At 34.6% G+C, this 15,748-nt stretch overlaps 2 protein-coding genes across 2 annotated transcripts; one reads left to right on the top strand and one right to left on the bottom strand.

Annotated features, from left to right (window-relative positions):
• Positions 1-5,549: 5,549 nt before the first annotated feature.
• Positions 5,550-7,319, top strand: LOC130635452 (uncharacterized). Its single transcript, XM_057444783.1, has 4 exons — positions 5,550-6,416; positions 6,486-6,540; positions 6,649-6,840; positions 6,957-7,319. Exons 2-4 carry the CDS (start codon positions 6,486-6,488, stop codon positions 7,238-7,240), a joined length of 531 nt encoding a protein of 176 aa, XP_057300766.1. The 5' UTR covers positions 5,550-6,416; the 3' UTR covers positions 7,241-7,319.
• A 4,619-nt stretch (positions 7,320-11,938) lies between these two features.
• LOC130635451 (uncharacterized) lies at positions 11,939-13,300 on the bottom strand. The gene is made up of 4 exons (XM_057444782.1): positions 12,865-13,300; positions 12,741-12,795; positions 12,441-12,632; positions 11,939-12,324 (listed from the first exon to the last, which is right to left on the bottom strand). The coding sequence occupies exons 2-4, from the start codon at positions 12,793-12,795 to the stop codon at positions 12,041-12,043; spliced, it is 531 nt and encodes a 176-aa protein (XP_057300765.1). The 5' UTR covers positions 12,865-13,300; the 3' UTR covers positions 11,939-12,040.
• Between the last annotated feature and the right edge of the window lie 2,448 nt (positions 13,301-15,748).

Below are 15,748 nucleotides of genomic sequence, written 5' to 3'. Positions count from 1 at the left end.
AGGTAAGAACGTTGATCACAATAATGTATAATATCATATATTTTCGACGAACGCCTAAGAAGATATAAGGGCTTAAAATGTTTTTGCTGAAAACACACAAAAAAAATTTTTCAGAACTTTGTATACCTATTGCCTTCATCGTATAAATCTTGAAGCGCTGAAAATGTATAGGATCATGTATATTTGATACATAGTTGCAGAGATATTGACGTCATTTACCCGTCCATTCCAAAACGGATTTGGTGACCCAGGTTTGGAAAACTTACCCAACTTGGTCCCAGGTAGTCCCTAGTTACCCATTTTAAAAGTGCAATGCATTGGCTTCACTAATCTTAATATACTTTCCTTTGACGTCAATGTTGCTTTAACGTCAAAGTTTGCTAATTTACAGAACAAATTTATAGGCGATGTTTTATAGACTTTATCAAAGAAAATTTATCCACTTCGCAAAAGTCACAGACAGAAGCTCCGTATTATTATATAGATTGTGCGTGGTATAATCTATTCTACATATGTTTCAAAATAAAATAGTTTTATTGCCATTTTGTTTATATTTTTTTTTGCTTAAGTTTTTGTTTCACAACAATTTTTGACCAGCGCCAAATACCAATGTTCACCAAAAAATTAGTGTTTTTGTGTTTGTGAGGAAAATGTGTCAAAAGGTGATAACAGAGGTTTACAACGATGTCACTGTCTTTAATTATACCGTCGTGTCTTTTGGGACAGCGTTTAAAGTAAACAATGTTGAGCTTGTGGGCTTTATTTAATTTAGTATTCCTTAGCATGCAACATGCGGCATGCGGTATGTTGCATGCGGATTAGAATGAGTAAAACTCGGGTAAAGTAGTCGGCATGCTACTAAAACAGTAAACTAAATTTATATAATAACACTTTACTTTCGTAAACATTAACTGCTTCGCTTTTCCGTTGGATGTTTTGATGAATTTGACCTGAAATTTGTTGTGCAATGTGCAAGGTATGAGTCTTTTAATCTCTTTTCTGGTAATTAACACCCTCCAGTGACCGAAATGACCACGGGAATTATATTGATTGGTTGCTTATCCAATGAGTTAATGAGTTAATTAACTTTTGTTACTAATAATGGTCCCAGTGGAACACCTTATCCTTTAAACATATGTACTTTTTTCTTTTCATTTTTATTTATGTGACTGAGAATAAAAATATTTGCTATATTGAAATAACAAAGGAATGTCCTGTTAATCGGGGAGAGGGGGAGGGGCGAAGATCCTTCAAAAACTATTTTATGCGTGCCAAATGATGCAAATGATACTTCCTCAATTTTATTATTTATCTATAAGACACCTCCATGCCGAATGTTTAAGTCCCATAATTCATAGAGCCTCAGATATTTGGCTATTACTCAAAACTACCCCTAAAAATTTCTATGAAATCCTTATAATCGGGAAACTATAATAACTTTCGTTAGGATTTACTTAGAAGTTGAAACATACAAGACAACTTTAATTCATTAAGAGGAATCATGCACTAAATTTTGGACACATGATTAATCCGATTTTCCGATTTCCTGGGATTTCCGGGCAATTTTTGGCATTTTTGCGAACTATGTAAAAACCTGAAAATATGATAATTATCTTTAATTTTATTTTATTGTAAGAAAATTTATTTGTTACAAAAAATATTGTATGTCTTAATTTCCCGTTTTAACTGGATTCCACTGTAACTGTAAAATCTTTCCTATTTTCTTACTGAAAAAATATCTGTGCCATTAAAACTAAAAGACTAATAACCTTTAACAAATCATCATCCATTTACAGACTTAGGAATTAATACCGTTACAATATACGCTCGTTTTTATTTTTATTATTTGTTTACGGCATTTAATTTTTCAGCGTTTCAAAGTTCATTATCATGTAAAACTTATTTAATTAAGCTGGATTTCCACCAGTGCGAATTCTCCTGTAGCTCTGGCCTTTTTGACCCATTGATCTTTTTCACACTAGTGGAAACTGCAGAGCAACACTTTTTTGCTCTTATCGCACAATTTCAGTACTATAATCAGAGCGACAATTATCAAAAAGTTTTGATATTTATCACTCTGAGATCTCTCCCAAAAGTGTAACCTTAAAAAAATACCGAATGTCCATTTAAAAAAATTGAATAGATTCTATTGAAATGTAACTTCAGCACATGCTTACAAGAGTTAAGGAAAGAAATAGTTATGTCTTGTGAAACGAGCAGTCTTGGAAAAAAGTTTCTATAAAATGGGAAAACAATTAGGTGCGACTTAAGGGAGGATGAATATTTAGCAGAGGCTGTTCGAAATTTTTCATGTCTGTACAAAAGTTGCAAAGAATATCGAGAAAAATATCTAGTGGCAAATGCTTGGAAGAATGTTGAGGAGGAGTTAGGATGTGAGGAAGGTAAAGTTTATCCTTGTTTGTTAGTTCAACGCGCTTTATTTTTGCGCTGTTAAAACTTGAGCGTAGTCAGCTTGTTCCATCACTTATTTAAAAAAAGTTTTTAAATTCAACTGTTTTATGGTAACGCTATTCGAAGATGGGACAACTTGAAAAAAAGATGCAGAAAGAAAAAGAATAACCTAAAAAGAAATCTGCATCGGGATCAGGTTTGGCTGACGTTGAATCATGTGTCAAAGATTTAAAAGAATGCTTTTTTTATCTTGGTTTCATAAGCATTATCAAATGAGAAACACAAAATCAAATATAGCAGGTCCGGAGGATGAGGAGGATATCGATTCTTATTCGGAGGCAGCGATTGAAGATTATTTAAATAACGAGAATGACCCTGCTACAAAATCACCAAGTTTAGCCAAGATGACAACTATTGATCCACTATCTGTTTCTGCAACAAAGAGGAGCGAGCGAAAGAGTACGAAAGAAGAAACAGAAACGTTTTCTTTGAAGAGCATCGGCGAGGCTTTTGCATTGAAAGCAACTCAACGTGGAGTGCTAAGAAGGACGCAGATGGCCTGTTTGAAAAAATGGTTGCTGAAGAATTAAGACAAGTATCTGGGCGAAGCAAGATTATGCTAAAGCACAAAATTCAAACCGCAATCTATGAATGTCAAATGGAGGCTTAAAATGGGTCGCAGCTTAAACGACAGCTACACATAATGTCCCACCGTCAACTCCTAGTTTTGGTAATTTTCTCCATTTCAACGCGTATGGAAGCCCTGTATACCAGCAACAACAGCTATTGCATGAAGATAAAACCGATCATAAAGGGTATTACACAAATTTGTTGAATGAAAAACAATAGTTTTTTTTTGCATACAACAAAACTGCAAATACAACATTGTAAAAGGTCTTTTCAAAATATTTATGCACGACTTACATGTCGGTACTGCCATTCAACAGCACCCCTTCACTATTCACAAAGTCCTTGATTGCTTCCTGCATTTCTGTAGCACTTCTTTCTGGCCGGGAGCCCCGTACATTACAAAAGTCATAAAGATATCCTTCGTTCTGCCCCACCTGTCTTCCCCATTCCCCAGGCGTAATCTCCGCATTCGTGTCTGTGCTATCGACAAAACCGTTTGGACAATACAATGCGGCTTCAGTTTGGCGTGAAATAAAATATTAAAGTTTCAAAGAAAAGAATAATAGAAACGCTTTCCGTAACTATCAAAAGGAAGCAAACTTGGAACTAAAATTTACTAGATACCTAAAGTAAAATTCTCTATTGTGCAGTTTCATTTCTTGAAGCAGTGGATTATACACTCCTTTTAATTCTATTTCTCTATAAATTTGACGAGCCCAAAAAATGGGGATTTTCTTCGTCTCTCTTTCTTGCTGCGTAGAACTTCTGTCGCACTAAAATTTTGTATAATTTTAGAGCGATAGAATGATTCGCACTGGTGGAAATCCACCCTTAATCTTATATGTAGAGAAACCTCGAAGTATATAGCCTGGTTGAAGGCCTAAGAAATTGACAGACTAGTTTTTGGTGTGTAGAACATCATTTTCACTTTTACATTTAACTCTATTCGTCAGAGGTAGGTGATTTCCCTCCCCCCTATAATTAATCAATCATAATTTCTATATGTTTATAGCAATACCTTCAAATTCGACTACTTTTTCTATCTTTTATTTACATTTAAATTTCATTTTTTTACAAATTAAAAAAAAATTAAACAGAATATCTATTTACGCTGTAGCCTTGGAAACAATTTGAAATTTCTAATGTTTGCGACTTTGAACCGGATTTCCCGCCACCTGCTACTTCAACAATGGTGAACATGAGCATTTTTAAATGGAAAATTTAATACTCTTTTGTAAGGGCTTTGACCTTAATATCTCAATATGAAATGACCACGAGTTATTTCCAAAATGTTTTTATTAGCTTCATAAGACTTTTTTTATATACTATTGTCATGTTTTACCTTTCACGGACTAACAAAAACTGTGGCAAAAGAAGAAGCTTAGAACGGATAATATATGGCTTTGGAACTGGTGATAGGGGTATTTAAAGAACCGAAAAGTCATCGTGAAACGGACGTGACACCATGCTAAATAATTTTTGGCTATCCGGAAGCTAACTGAGATTGATTAAAAGACACAAAATTTCAACCCACAAAACAGTGTCCTGTAGAAAAATATTAAAATCGCATTTCCTCATATAAAATGATACCATTGACCAAAATGCCGACGTCAGCAATTTTAAACCAAGCTGCTACTTAAGGTCTGGGTAAGAATTATACAAGTTTTAAGTTAAAAAAAAAAACAACTGCACAAATTGCAAAGCATTGGAGGTCAATCGTCCAGCAGAAAATAACATTAGTAAAAATCCGTAAAAAAAAAGGTATGAAATGAAATTACTTTGAAAATGAAGTACAAAAAGGAAGTACAAAAATATCACAAATTGTTTTTGTACTTCCTTGCTATTAGCATTAAATTCCTAATAAGTTTTTTTAATTAAGTATTTGTTTGCTTAAACCTAAATGAATTTTGCCACTTATGTATGACGGAACTCTGGTCGTGTAATATTTATGAAGCATTCTGTTTCGTAATATTTTGTCAACAGGTTTGTGATACATTTTGAAGTTCCATTAAAATGTACTTAGGAAAGAATATGGCAGGACTTCAACCTAATGTGTTTGTACAAGGAACCACAACGAGCACTGTTGTATCTTTCACAAGTTAAAGACATCGCGCACCATGCAACTGAACTGTTGTCCCTTACTAGTTGCATTGGTAGGTCCTTAAGTAGACTGAGCACAAAAATAGTCAATTCTTTTTAAGAAATTATTTAATTTGAAAATTAAACTTTAAACCATACCATAAATGCTCAATTAAGCGCCTGGAGTATATAATTTGGAGATGTGGTAAATCAAAGGGGGAGGAGCATAGTTAAAGAATCTCATTTGTGCGTTTTGTTAAAGCTTTATTTTTAAGAAACTATAGTAGTTGTAAAATATAAAAACGTCAATGAAATAATAGCGATCTGCTCAGATAAAAAAATAGACAAAACATTTTGACACAAAGTCTTTTTTATAAACTGAAGATTCAAAATGCACATTTGGCTCTTGTAATATATACCACTGACCGCCCCTGGGTGCCCATGGAAGAGGGGCTCTTATTTTAGATATTATGGTGGACGTTTATTCGAGACGGGTCCTTTTTCGAGACTGGGCGCATAATTGGGAATTTTGTTAATTTTAGAAGACATTTTCCAGCACTTGATTTTGACGATGCAATGTTTTGTACTTCCTTGTGGAGTGCTGATGTAGGTGTTTAATCCATTCTTTGTTTCGCTCGGTAGTGTATGTAATTTGTTCAAAAAATACAATAATTATTTTCCACACATTCAAATTATATTTGACAGCATGACGTTTTTAATTAATAATTTTTGCTGAATTTGGTAAGACGAAAATTTATCAGATTTGTTCCATGATACTAGGAGAAAAATATTTTTTACAAGAACCTACTTTCTTTTGTGACTTGCATAAATTTCTCCCAGCTTCACACTAATCCATTTTTTACTAATATAGGAACACTGTGCACAAATGGAACAACGCTCTCCTAACTGTCTTTAATTCAGTTGACCTAGCGAAAACTTAGTTAGATCCTCCCATTTCTCTTGTTGTTGCTGATTACTTACTTACTTTATAAAAGAAGCTTTACATATGTAATCCTTGTTCGCTTTTATTAAATAACATCATCAATAACTTAACCGGGGATTCACATGCCTAATATTTTCCTTGTTTTTCTGATATTTAAACCCTATAGTGAGTTTATTATTTTAGCTGTAAACTCCCTAGTTATATAAACCTTTCAAGTGACTCCTATAGTTTAAAATATTTTAGAGTGTTTTCCTCATGATAATTGAACTTTCGAAAGTCCTCTATAAAAGGTCTCCACTTATCCAGAAAAAGACAGTTCGATCTTTGACAGCAAAGAAATCAGGCGAACAAGGTTAGTTTGTTTGATTAGATCATACTAATGATAATGATCACGTCACTTACAACTTACTTTTTATGTTAGATGAAGCTGTTTCATTTGTTGTTGTTGGTTGGGCTTGTGGCAACTCTGGTTACAGGTAATACAAAATAAAGTCTTGAGCAGTATTGAGTTACCAAGTTTTATAGTCAGTAAAAAGTCAAGCCATTCGTTATTAAGTTAATTAAATTAATTAATTTGATTTAAGTTTCGGGAAGAGTAATAAATATTGAAGAAGATGCGAGTGAAGAATTAGTTTCTCAGAAGAACAATGATGCAGATGCTGATTACGAAAATGAAGATTCTGAGGATTCAGATGAAAGTAACACCTTATCTGATGCGGATGAAGATTCGGAAGGAGTGGACAGTGACGTAGCAGAACAGGATATTGGTAAACAAGGTAAAAAATGTGTTGATGTTTATTTAGAGAAATTTGTTCTTTCTTCTTAAACAAGGTCTATAACATGCACTAAGTGATGCTTACTTTGAGATAGCCGTAATAAATTCTTCTTGCAGATTCACGGTTACGTCGGCGTCCTCACAAACGCCGGCGAAGACGTCGTCGTCGTCGGCGAATCATCCGTCGACGATTTTACCCACGCCGACGAATACATAAACGACGAAAATCCCGACATCGACGAACTCACAGCCGACGATTGCACTCACATCGACGAATCCCCCGGAATCGACGATTTAATAGGCGTCGATTGCATCCAAATCGACGAATCTTCCGAATTCGACGAATTCGCAAGCGTCGATTGCAGCCACTAAAAATCTTCCGAAAAAGAATTTATGGTTAGACAGTACTGTGATTTGTTAGTCAAGTGATTAACAATATGTTGTATTTTTTAGATAAAAAATGCAAAATAAACCTGCCTAAAACAACTATCGAGTTTTGCTACGGAAGTTTCACCAGTTACGAGAAATCGAATGGTCAAAACCAACCCCTCTGCAGGGGTTGACCAAGAACCTTAGAGTTCTGCGGTGTAATATAGGGCTGAATAAACTGCAGAATTTGTTCTAAACAATCAAAGTCCATTCACATTATGTCTTTGCAGGTTTTAGTATTCTCGACCAAAAACTCCTGGGCGAGGTTGGCATGAAGTCCTTCTTTCTCCCTCTGTTGAATCCATTTTCTCGTAGGGCTTCGATTTCTTTCCTCCATTGTCATCATCATCTAAAGCCAAGGCCAATAATATAAATGATGCAGCTTCTTTCTCCGCCACATTGAAAACAAAGAAAATGAATAAAAATCTTGGTATATTAGCCAAATGTTGGGCAGTGTTTTAAACGCCATGATTTTCTATACCCACCTGCATGTTGGCCAACATCTTGACTAACATTTTAAAACTTCGAACGCCTTCTCGAATCCTTTCTCGCACTTTCGAATGTTTCTGTTCGAAAGTATATGATGTATGTGGAATAACATGAATGAACATATTCATATGTTTATTAACATGTTGTCAATCTTTTTATAGCGTGTAGCAAATCGAACTAACATGTTGACTGAAATGTTGGCGAAAATATTGGCCAACACGTTGTCTCGATGTGCGGTTGATTTAATACACTTTAAAGGAGAGGCGAGCAAAAAACTTTTTTGTGGCAGCCAAAAAATAAATTTTAGGCGAGGTAGCAAAAGTTAAGGAACTTCTAAATCCAAAATCCAATAAAATAACTACTATAACGACACACAAATAACTGTTTCATAAATAAATATCCATATTCCTTCTTAGCAACTTTTTCATTAAAAATTAGATCTTCAACTCAAGATAACCAAGAATGTTTTACAGACAATCGTAGTGTCAGCGTTTTATAACCTTCGTTAATACTTCTCGGAACTTTATAAACATCTGTCACAGCCAATAATAATATTTTTTTCGTAATTTGGTTCGCTTTTTTCACAACATACATCCAACTTCCAACGATGAAGTTAGTTTGTTGTGATGCGAGGGCGCCAATGATAAATACACAGACCGGAAACTTTCAACAACAAATCGAACGTGCAATATGGCAGTTTCAGCTTTGTTTACAAAACTTTATTTTTTATCTTTACTCATAAATTAGTTTACTAAGTTCAGTAATAAAAATAAAAATATTTTCGTCGCGTTATTCAACTAATAGCATTTTTGCTATTTTGATCTTTAACTTGTTTATTATTTTTAATAAAACAATGTGATCGTCGAAGCATGGCCATCACAATGTAGAGAAAGATCTAATATTGTTTCAGAATATAACCACCAGTTTGGCAAATGTGTAAAAATACTGAACCATAAAATGATTCAGCATTCAAGGATAAAAGTAGAACTGGTATTTTGTAACAAACCTCTTTTTTTAAAGTTGAAAGACGCTTATTGCAGTTACCAAGATAATGTTTCTTGTATATTTTAGTCGTGAGACAATACAATATGTTAGTACGTTTTCTTTTGCTGGAAAAAAATTCTTCCCGATAAAGGTCCGCCATTGTTAGTCGCATAAATTAACGTATGACGCGTTCGCATAATCTGGCCATATATTTGCCAAAAATCACTCAACGATACCAGGGTATTTTTTCGTTGTCTTCTCTCATATCAAAAAGACAAAAAACCCTGGACACGAGGGTGATACCAATTAGAAAGCTGTGCCGTGCTGAGCCGGACTAATAAATTGCTCAGCATGCATCGGTTCGGTTCGACCTGACAAAACAGTTTACAGGAGTCAAGCTGACCCCAGCCGTACCGAGCCGAGGCAAAATTAACCCCACTAAAATTTTCAAGATGGTAGCTATATTTAACAACAATATGCTTAATAAGAAGTTTTACTGTGCTATACACAAGTTTCAACACGTCTCGGAATTTAGTTTCATATAGTCGAGTCAAGCTGTGCCAAAGCGTGCGGCACAGCTCTTCTGTTCGGCAACTGGTTTTGTAAGCTGTGCCATGGCAAACTCCATAAAATTTTTGTTTGACACGGCACAGCTTATATAAGAACAATATGATTTTTATTTCTGTTTTATTAGCTATAATGAGATTAACCGATCACAGAAAAGTGATGGGGAAATAGAAGTGCCACGGGCAAGAAAAATTGTAACAAAAACTCTAAAGTTTGGTTAAGTACTTTATTTTTAACCATTATACAAAATAAGAAAGCAATGCAACAGAGATAGAAAAGGCTCAACAGCATTAAAGGAGGGGCGAACAGCCGCGGCACAGCTGCTGATTGAAAATCCATGATGTTAGATATAATTTCAAAGACCAGTTCCGCTGGTCTGGAATATCCCGTAGAATCTTGACAATTGTTTAGTTTTTGTAAAATTTAGTTGCATCAAATCAAGTGAAAAATGGCTTTAAACAAAAAAGATTTGCTGTTTTTTATTTAAGCGGTAAATATTTCCCCATCACTTTTCTGTGATCGGTTAATCTCATTATAGCTAATAAAACAGAAATAAAAATCATATTGTTCTTATATAAGCTGTGCCGTGTCAAACAAAAATTTTATGGAGTTCGCCATGGCACAGCTTACAAAACCAGTTGCCGAACAGAAGAGCTGTGCTGCACGCTTTGGCACAGCTTGACTCGACTATATGAAACTAAATTCCGAGACGTGTTGAAACTTGTGTATAGCACAGTAAAACTTCTTATTAAGCATATTGTTGTTAAATATAGCTACCATCTTGAAAATTTTAGTGGGGTAATTTTGCCTCGGCTCGGTACGGCTGGGGTCAGCTTGACTCCTGTAAACTGTTTTGTCAGGTCGAACCGAACCGATGCATGCTGAGCAATTTATTAGTCCGGCTCAGCACGGCACAGCTTTCTAATTGGTATCACCCTCGTGTCCAGGGTTTTTTGTCTTTTTGATATGAGAGAAGACAACGAAAAAATACCCTGGTATCGTTGAGTGATTTTTGGCAAATATATGGCCAGATTATGCGAACGCGTCATACGTTAATTTATGCGACTAACAATGGCGGACCTTTATCGGGAAGAATTTTTTTCCAGCAAAAGAAAACGTACTAACATATTGTATTGTCTCACGACTAAAATATACAAGAAACATTATCTTGGTAACTGCAATAAGCGTCTTTCAACTTTAAAAAAAGAGGTTTGTTACAAAATACCAGTTCTACTTTTATCCTTGAATGCTGAATCATTTTATGGTTCAGTATTTTTACACATTTGCCAAACTGGTGGTTATATTCTGAAACAATATTAGATCTTTCTCTACATTGTGATGGCCATGCTTCGACGATCACATTGTTTTATTAAAAATAATAAACAAGTTAAAGATCAAAATAGCAAAAATGCTATTAGTTGAATAACGCGACGAAAATATTTTTATTTTTATTACTGAACTTAGTAAACTAATTTATGAGTAAAGATAAAAAATAAAGTTTTGTAAACAAAGCTGAAACTGCCATATTGCACGTTCGATTTGTTGTTGAAAGTTTCCGGTCTGTGTATTTATCATTGGCGCCCTCGCATCACAACAAACTAACTTCATCGTTGGAAGTTGGATGTATGTTGTGAAAAAAGCGAACCAAATTACGAAAAAAATATTATTATTGGCTGTGACAGATGTTTATAAAGTTCCGAGAAGTATTAACGAAGGTTATAAAACGCTGACACTACGATTGTCTGTAAAACATTCTTGGTTATCTTGAGTTGAAGATCTAATTTTTAATGAAAAAGTTGCTAAGAAGGAATATGGATATTTATTTATGAAACAGTTATTTGTGTGTCGTTATAGTAGTTATTTTATTGGATTTTGGATTTAGAAGTTCCTTAACTTTTGCTACCTCGCCTAAAATTTATTTTTTGGCTGCCACAAAAAAGTTTTTTGCTCGCCTCTCCTTTAAAGTGTATTAAATCAACCGCACATCGAGACAACGTGTTGGCCAATATTTTCGCCAACATTTCAGTCAACATGTTAGTTCGATTTGCTACACGCTATAAAAAGATTGACAACATGTTAATAAACATATGAATATGTTCATTCATGTTATTCCACATACATCATATACTTTCGAACAGAAACATTCGAAAGTGCGAGAAAGGATTCGAGAAGGCGTTCGAAGTTTTAAAATGTTAGTCAAGATGTTGGCCAACATGCAGGTGGGTATAGAAAATCATGGCGTTTAAAACACTGCCCAACATTTGGCTAATATACCAAGATTTTTATTCATTTTCTTTGTTTTCAATGTGGCGGAGAAAGAAGCTGCATCATTTATATTATTGGCCTTGGCTTTAGATGATGATGACAATGGAGGAAAGAAATCGAAGCCCTACGAGAAAATGGATTCAACAGAGGGAGAAAGAAGGACTTCATGCCAACCTCGCCCAGGAGTTTATGGTCGAGAATACTAAAACCTGCAAAGACATAATGAGAATGGACTTTGATTGTTTAGAACAAATTCTGCAGTTTATTCAGCCCTATATTACACCGCAGAACTCTAAGGTTCTTGGTCAACCCCTGCAGAGGGGTTGGTTTTGACCATTCGATTTCTCGTAACTGGTGAAACTTCCGTAGCAAAACTCGATAGTTGTTTTAGGCAGGTTTATTTTGCATTTTTTATCTAAAAAATACAACATATTGTTAATCACTTGACTAACAAATCACAGTACTGTCTAACCATAAATTCTTTTTCGGAAGATTTTTAGTGGCTGCAATCGACGCTTGCGAATTCGTCGAATTCGGAAGATTCGTCGATTTGGATGCAATCGACGCCTATTAAATCGTCGATTCCGGGGGATTCGTCGATGTGAGTGCAATCGTCGGCTGTGAGTTCGTCGATGTCGGGATTTTCGTCGTTTATGTATTCGTCGGCGTGGGTAAAATCGTCGACGGATGATTCGCCGACGACGACGACGTCTTCGCCGGCGTTTGTGAGGACGCCGACGTAACCGTGAATCTGCAAGAAGAATTTATTACGGCTATCTCAAAGTAAGCATCACTTAGTGCATGTTATAGACCTTGTTTAAGAAGAAAGAACAAATTTCTCTAAATAAACATCAACACATTTTTTACCTTGTTTACCAATATCCTGTTCTGCTACGTCACTGTCCACTCCTTCCGAATCTTCATCCGCATCAGATAAGGTGTTACTTTCATCTGAATCCTCAGAATCTTCATTTTCGTAATCAGCATCTGCATCATTGTTCTTCTGAGAAACTAATTCTTCACTCGCATCTTCTTCAATATTTATTACTCTTCCCGAAACTTAAATCAAATTAATTAATTTAATTAACTTAATAACGAATGGCTTGACTTTTTACTGACTATAAAACTTGGTAACTCAATACTGCTCAAGACTTTATTTTGTATTACCTGTAACCAGAGTTGCCACAAGCCCAACCAACAACAACAAATGAAACAGCTTCATCTAACATAAAAAGTAAGTTGTAAGTGACGTGATCATTATCATTAGTATGATCTAATCAAACAAACTAACCTTGTTCGCCTGATTTCTTTGCTGTCAAAGATCGAACTGTCTTTTTCTGGATAAGTGGAGACCTTTTATAGAGGACTTTCGAAAGTTCAATTATCATGAGGAAAACACTCTAAAATATTTTAAACTATAGGAGTCACTTGAAAGGTTTATATAACTAGGGAGTTTACAGCTAAAATAATAAACTCACTATAGGGTTTAAATATCAGAAAAACAAGGAAAATATTAGGCATGTGAATCCCCGGTTAAGTTATTGATGATGTTATTTAATAAAAGCGAACAAGGATTACATATGTAAAGCTTCTTTTATAAAGTAAGTAAGTAATCAGCAACAACAAGAGAAATGGGAGGATCTAACTAAGTTTTCGCTAGGTCAACTGAATTAAAGACAGTTAGGAGAGCGTTGTTCCATTTGTGCACAGTGTTCCTATATTAGTAAAAAATGGATTAGTGTAAAGCTGGGAGAAATTTATGCAAGTCACAAAAGAAAGTAGGTTCTTGTAAAAAATATTTTTCTCCTAGTATCATGGAACAAATCTGATAAATTTTCGTCTTACCAAATTCAGCAAAAATTATTAATTAAAAACGTCATGCTGTCAAATATAATTTGAATGTGTGGAAAATAATTATTGTATTTTTTGAACAAATTACATACACTACCGAGCGAAACAAAGAATGGATTAAACACCTACATCAGCACTCCACAAGGAAGTACAAAACATTGCATCGTCAAAATCAAGTGCTGGAAAATGTCTTCTAAAATTAACAAAATTCCCAATTATGCGCCCAGTCTCGAAAAAGGACCCGTCTCGAATAAACGTCCACCATAATATCTAAAATAAGAGCCCCTCTTCCATGAGCACCCAGGGGCGGTCAGTGGTATATATTACAAGAGCCAAATGTGCATTTTGAATCTTCAGTTTATAAAAAAGACAAACATTTATTAAAAAACAGCTCTTTTCTTAAAATTGTCTGCTACAGCATGAAACTTTGTGTCAAAATGTTTTGTCTATTTTTTTATCTGAGCAGATCGCCATTATTTCATTGACGTTTTTACATTTTACAACTACTATAGTTTCTTAAAAAAAAAAGCTTTAACAAAACGCACAAATGAGATTCTTTAACTATGCTCCTCCCCCTTTGATTTACCACATCTCCAAATAAGCGTCCACCCTAAAAGTCAAAATTATATACTCCAGGCGCTTAATTGAGCATTTATGGTATGGTTTAAAGTTTAAATTTAAAATTAAATAATTTCTTAAAAAGAATTGACTATTATTGTGCTCAGTCCTAAATCCTGCCATATTCTTTCTTAAGTACATTTTAAGGGAACTTCAAAATGTATCACAAACCTGTTGGAAAAATATTACGAAGCGGAATGCTCCAGAAATATTAAACGACCAGAGTTTAGTCATACGTAATTGGCAACATTCGTTTAGGTTTAAGCAAACAAACATTTACTTAAAAAAAACTTATTAGGAATTTAATGCTAATAGCAAGGAAGTACAAAAACAATTTGTGATATTTTTGTACTTCCCTTTTGTATTTCATTTTCAAAGTACTTTCATTTCATACCTTTTTTTTACGGATTTTTACTAATGTTATTTTCTGCTGGGCGATTGATTCCTCAATGCTTTGCAATTTGTGCAGTTGTTGTTTTTTTGAACATCAAACTTATACAATTCTTACCCAGACCTTAACCCTATTATACCTGGGGGCACAAAGTGCCCGCAGCCATTTTGACTAGGCATAACTTTAGATACACATGTGATTAAGTGCTAACATTTTGTGACTATTCCTAACTTTTTTTAATACTTCTGATGAAAGAAAAAACTTTTGGAAAAAATTCGTACTTTGCTGGAGGTATTGCTTTTTTGGACGGGGGTAAATTTTTTGAAATTTTTAAAACCGTTGAGATTCATGTAAGAATGTTATAAGATGTTGTATTGGATATATAATTATTTATTACAGGTATGCTAGTCACTAAGTGGTAACCAAGGTGTTTCTAAGGTGTTATATGGTTACTAGGGACAAAACCAGACCAGATTTGAAGGAAATATCGATCGAGCAAATTGACGTCATTTCGGATCCCAATGACGTCATCATATTGTTTTCCTTACCTCGATTATCTCTAAATGTCCTGTTCTACATGTATGCCAAGTTTAATGACATGAGCATCAATATTTCTGGTAGAACGGTTTTTTTATCTTTATCGTTAAAATAAGATTTTTTTGCCGAGATGACGTCATTTTTTATCCTAATGACGTCATTAAAATTACTTTTTTCATGTGAAACACAGATTTTAGTATTCATTCCATAAATCTACCAAGAATTAAGGCCATATCATTAGTAACACGCTAGAAATTAAAACGTACTGAAAAATGGGAAAATCACCATTTTTCACATGTGTGACGTCATTTCTAATCCTTATGACGTCATCAAAATATTTTTTTCCTGGATTGAGTTTGTACTAAGACATTCTCCAATTGATTCAAGTTTCATCACTTAAGCACAAGTGGTTTAGGATTTATGGCCCACGGGCACTTTGTGCCCCCCCAGGGTTACAAGGGCCGAAAAAGCTCAGGTACAATAGGGTTAAGTAGCAGGTGGGTTTAAAAAATGCTGACGTCGACATTTTTGTCAATGGTTTATTTTATTCGAGAAAATGCGATTGTAATATTTTCCGCAGCACACTGTTTTATGGGTTGAATTTTTGTGTCTTATAATCAATCTTAGTTAGCTTCGGGATTGCCAAAAACTAATTAGTATGTTGTCACGTCCGTTTCACGATGATTTATCGGTTCTTCAAATACCCCTATCACCAGTTCCAAAGCCATATATTATCCGTTCTAAGCTTCTTCTTTTGCCACAGTTTATGTTCCACCGT

Source organism: Hydractinia symbiolongicarpus, chromosome 3, assembly GCF_029227915.1.
Source record: "Hydractinia symbiolongicarpus strain clone_291-10 chromosome 3, HSymV2.1, whole genome shotgun sequence".
NCBI classification, from domain to species: Eukaryota; Metazoa; Cnidaria; class Hydrozoa; order Anthoathecata; family Hydractiniidae; genus Hydractinia; species Hydractinia symbiolongicarpus.
The sequence above is the reverse complement of the archived record's forward strand: the minus strand, read 5'-3'. Positions and strand labels throughout refer to the sequence as shown.

Coding starts and splice junctions, on each gene's coding strand:
- LOC130635452 (XM_057444783.1), top strand. CDS start 6,486: ATGAAGCTGTTTCATTTGTTGTTGTTGGTTGGGCTTGTGGCAACTCTG. Junction 6,541..6,648: donor TGTGGCAACTCTGGTTACAG/GTAATACAAAAT, acceptor ATTTGATTTAAG/TTTCGGGAAGAGTAATAAAT. Junction 6,841..6,956: donor ACAGGATATTGGTAAACAAG/GTAAAAAATGTG, acceptor TTCTTCTTGCAG/ATTCACGGTTACGTCGGCGT.
- LOC130635451 (XM_057444782.1), bottom strand. CDS start 12,795: ATGAAGCTGTTTCATTTGTTGTTGTTGGTTGGGCTTGTGGCAACTCTG. Junction 12,633..12,740: donor TGTGGCAACTCTGGTTACAG/GTAATACAAAAT, acceptor ATTTGATTTAAG/TTTCGGGAAGAGTAATAAAT. Junction 12,325..12,440: donor ACAGGATATTGGTAAACAAG/GTAAAAAATGTG, acceptor TTCTTCTTGCAG/ATTCACGGTTACGTCGGCGT.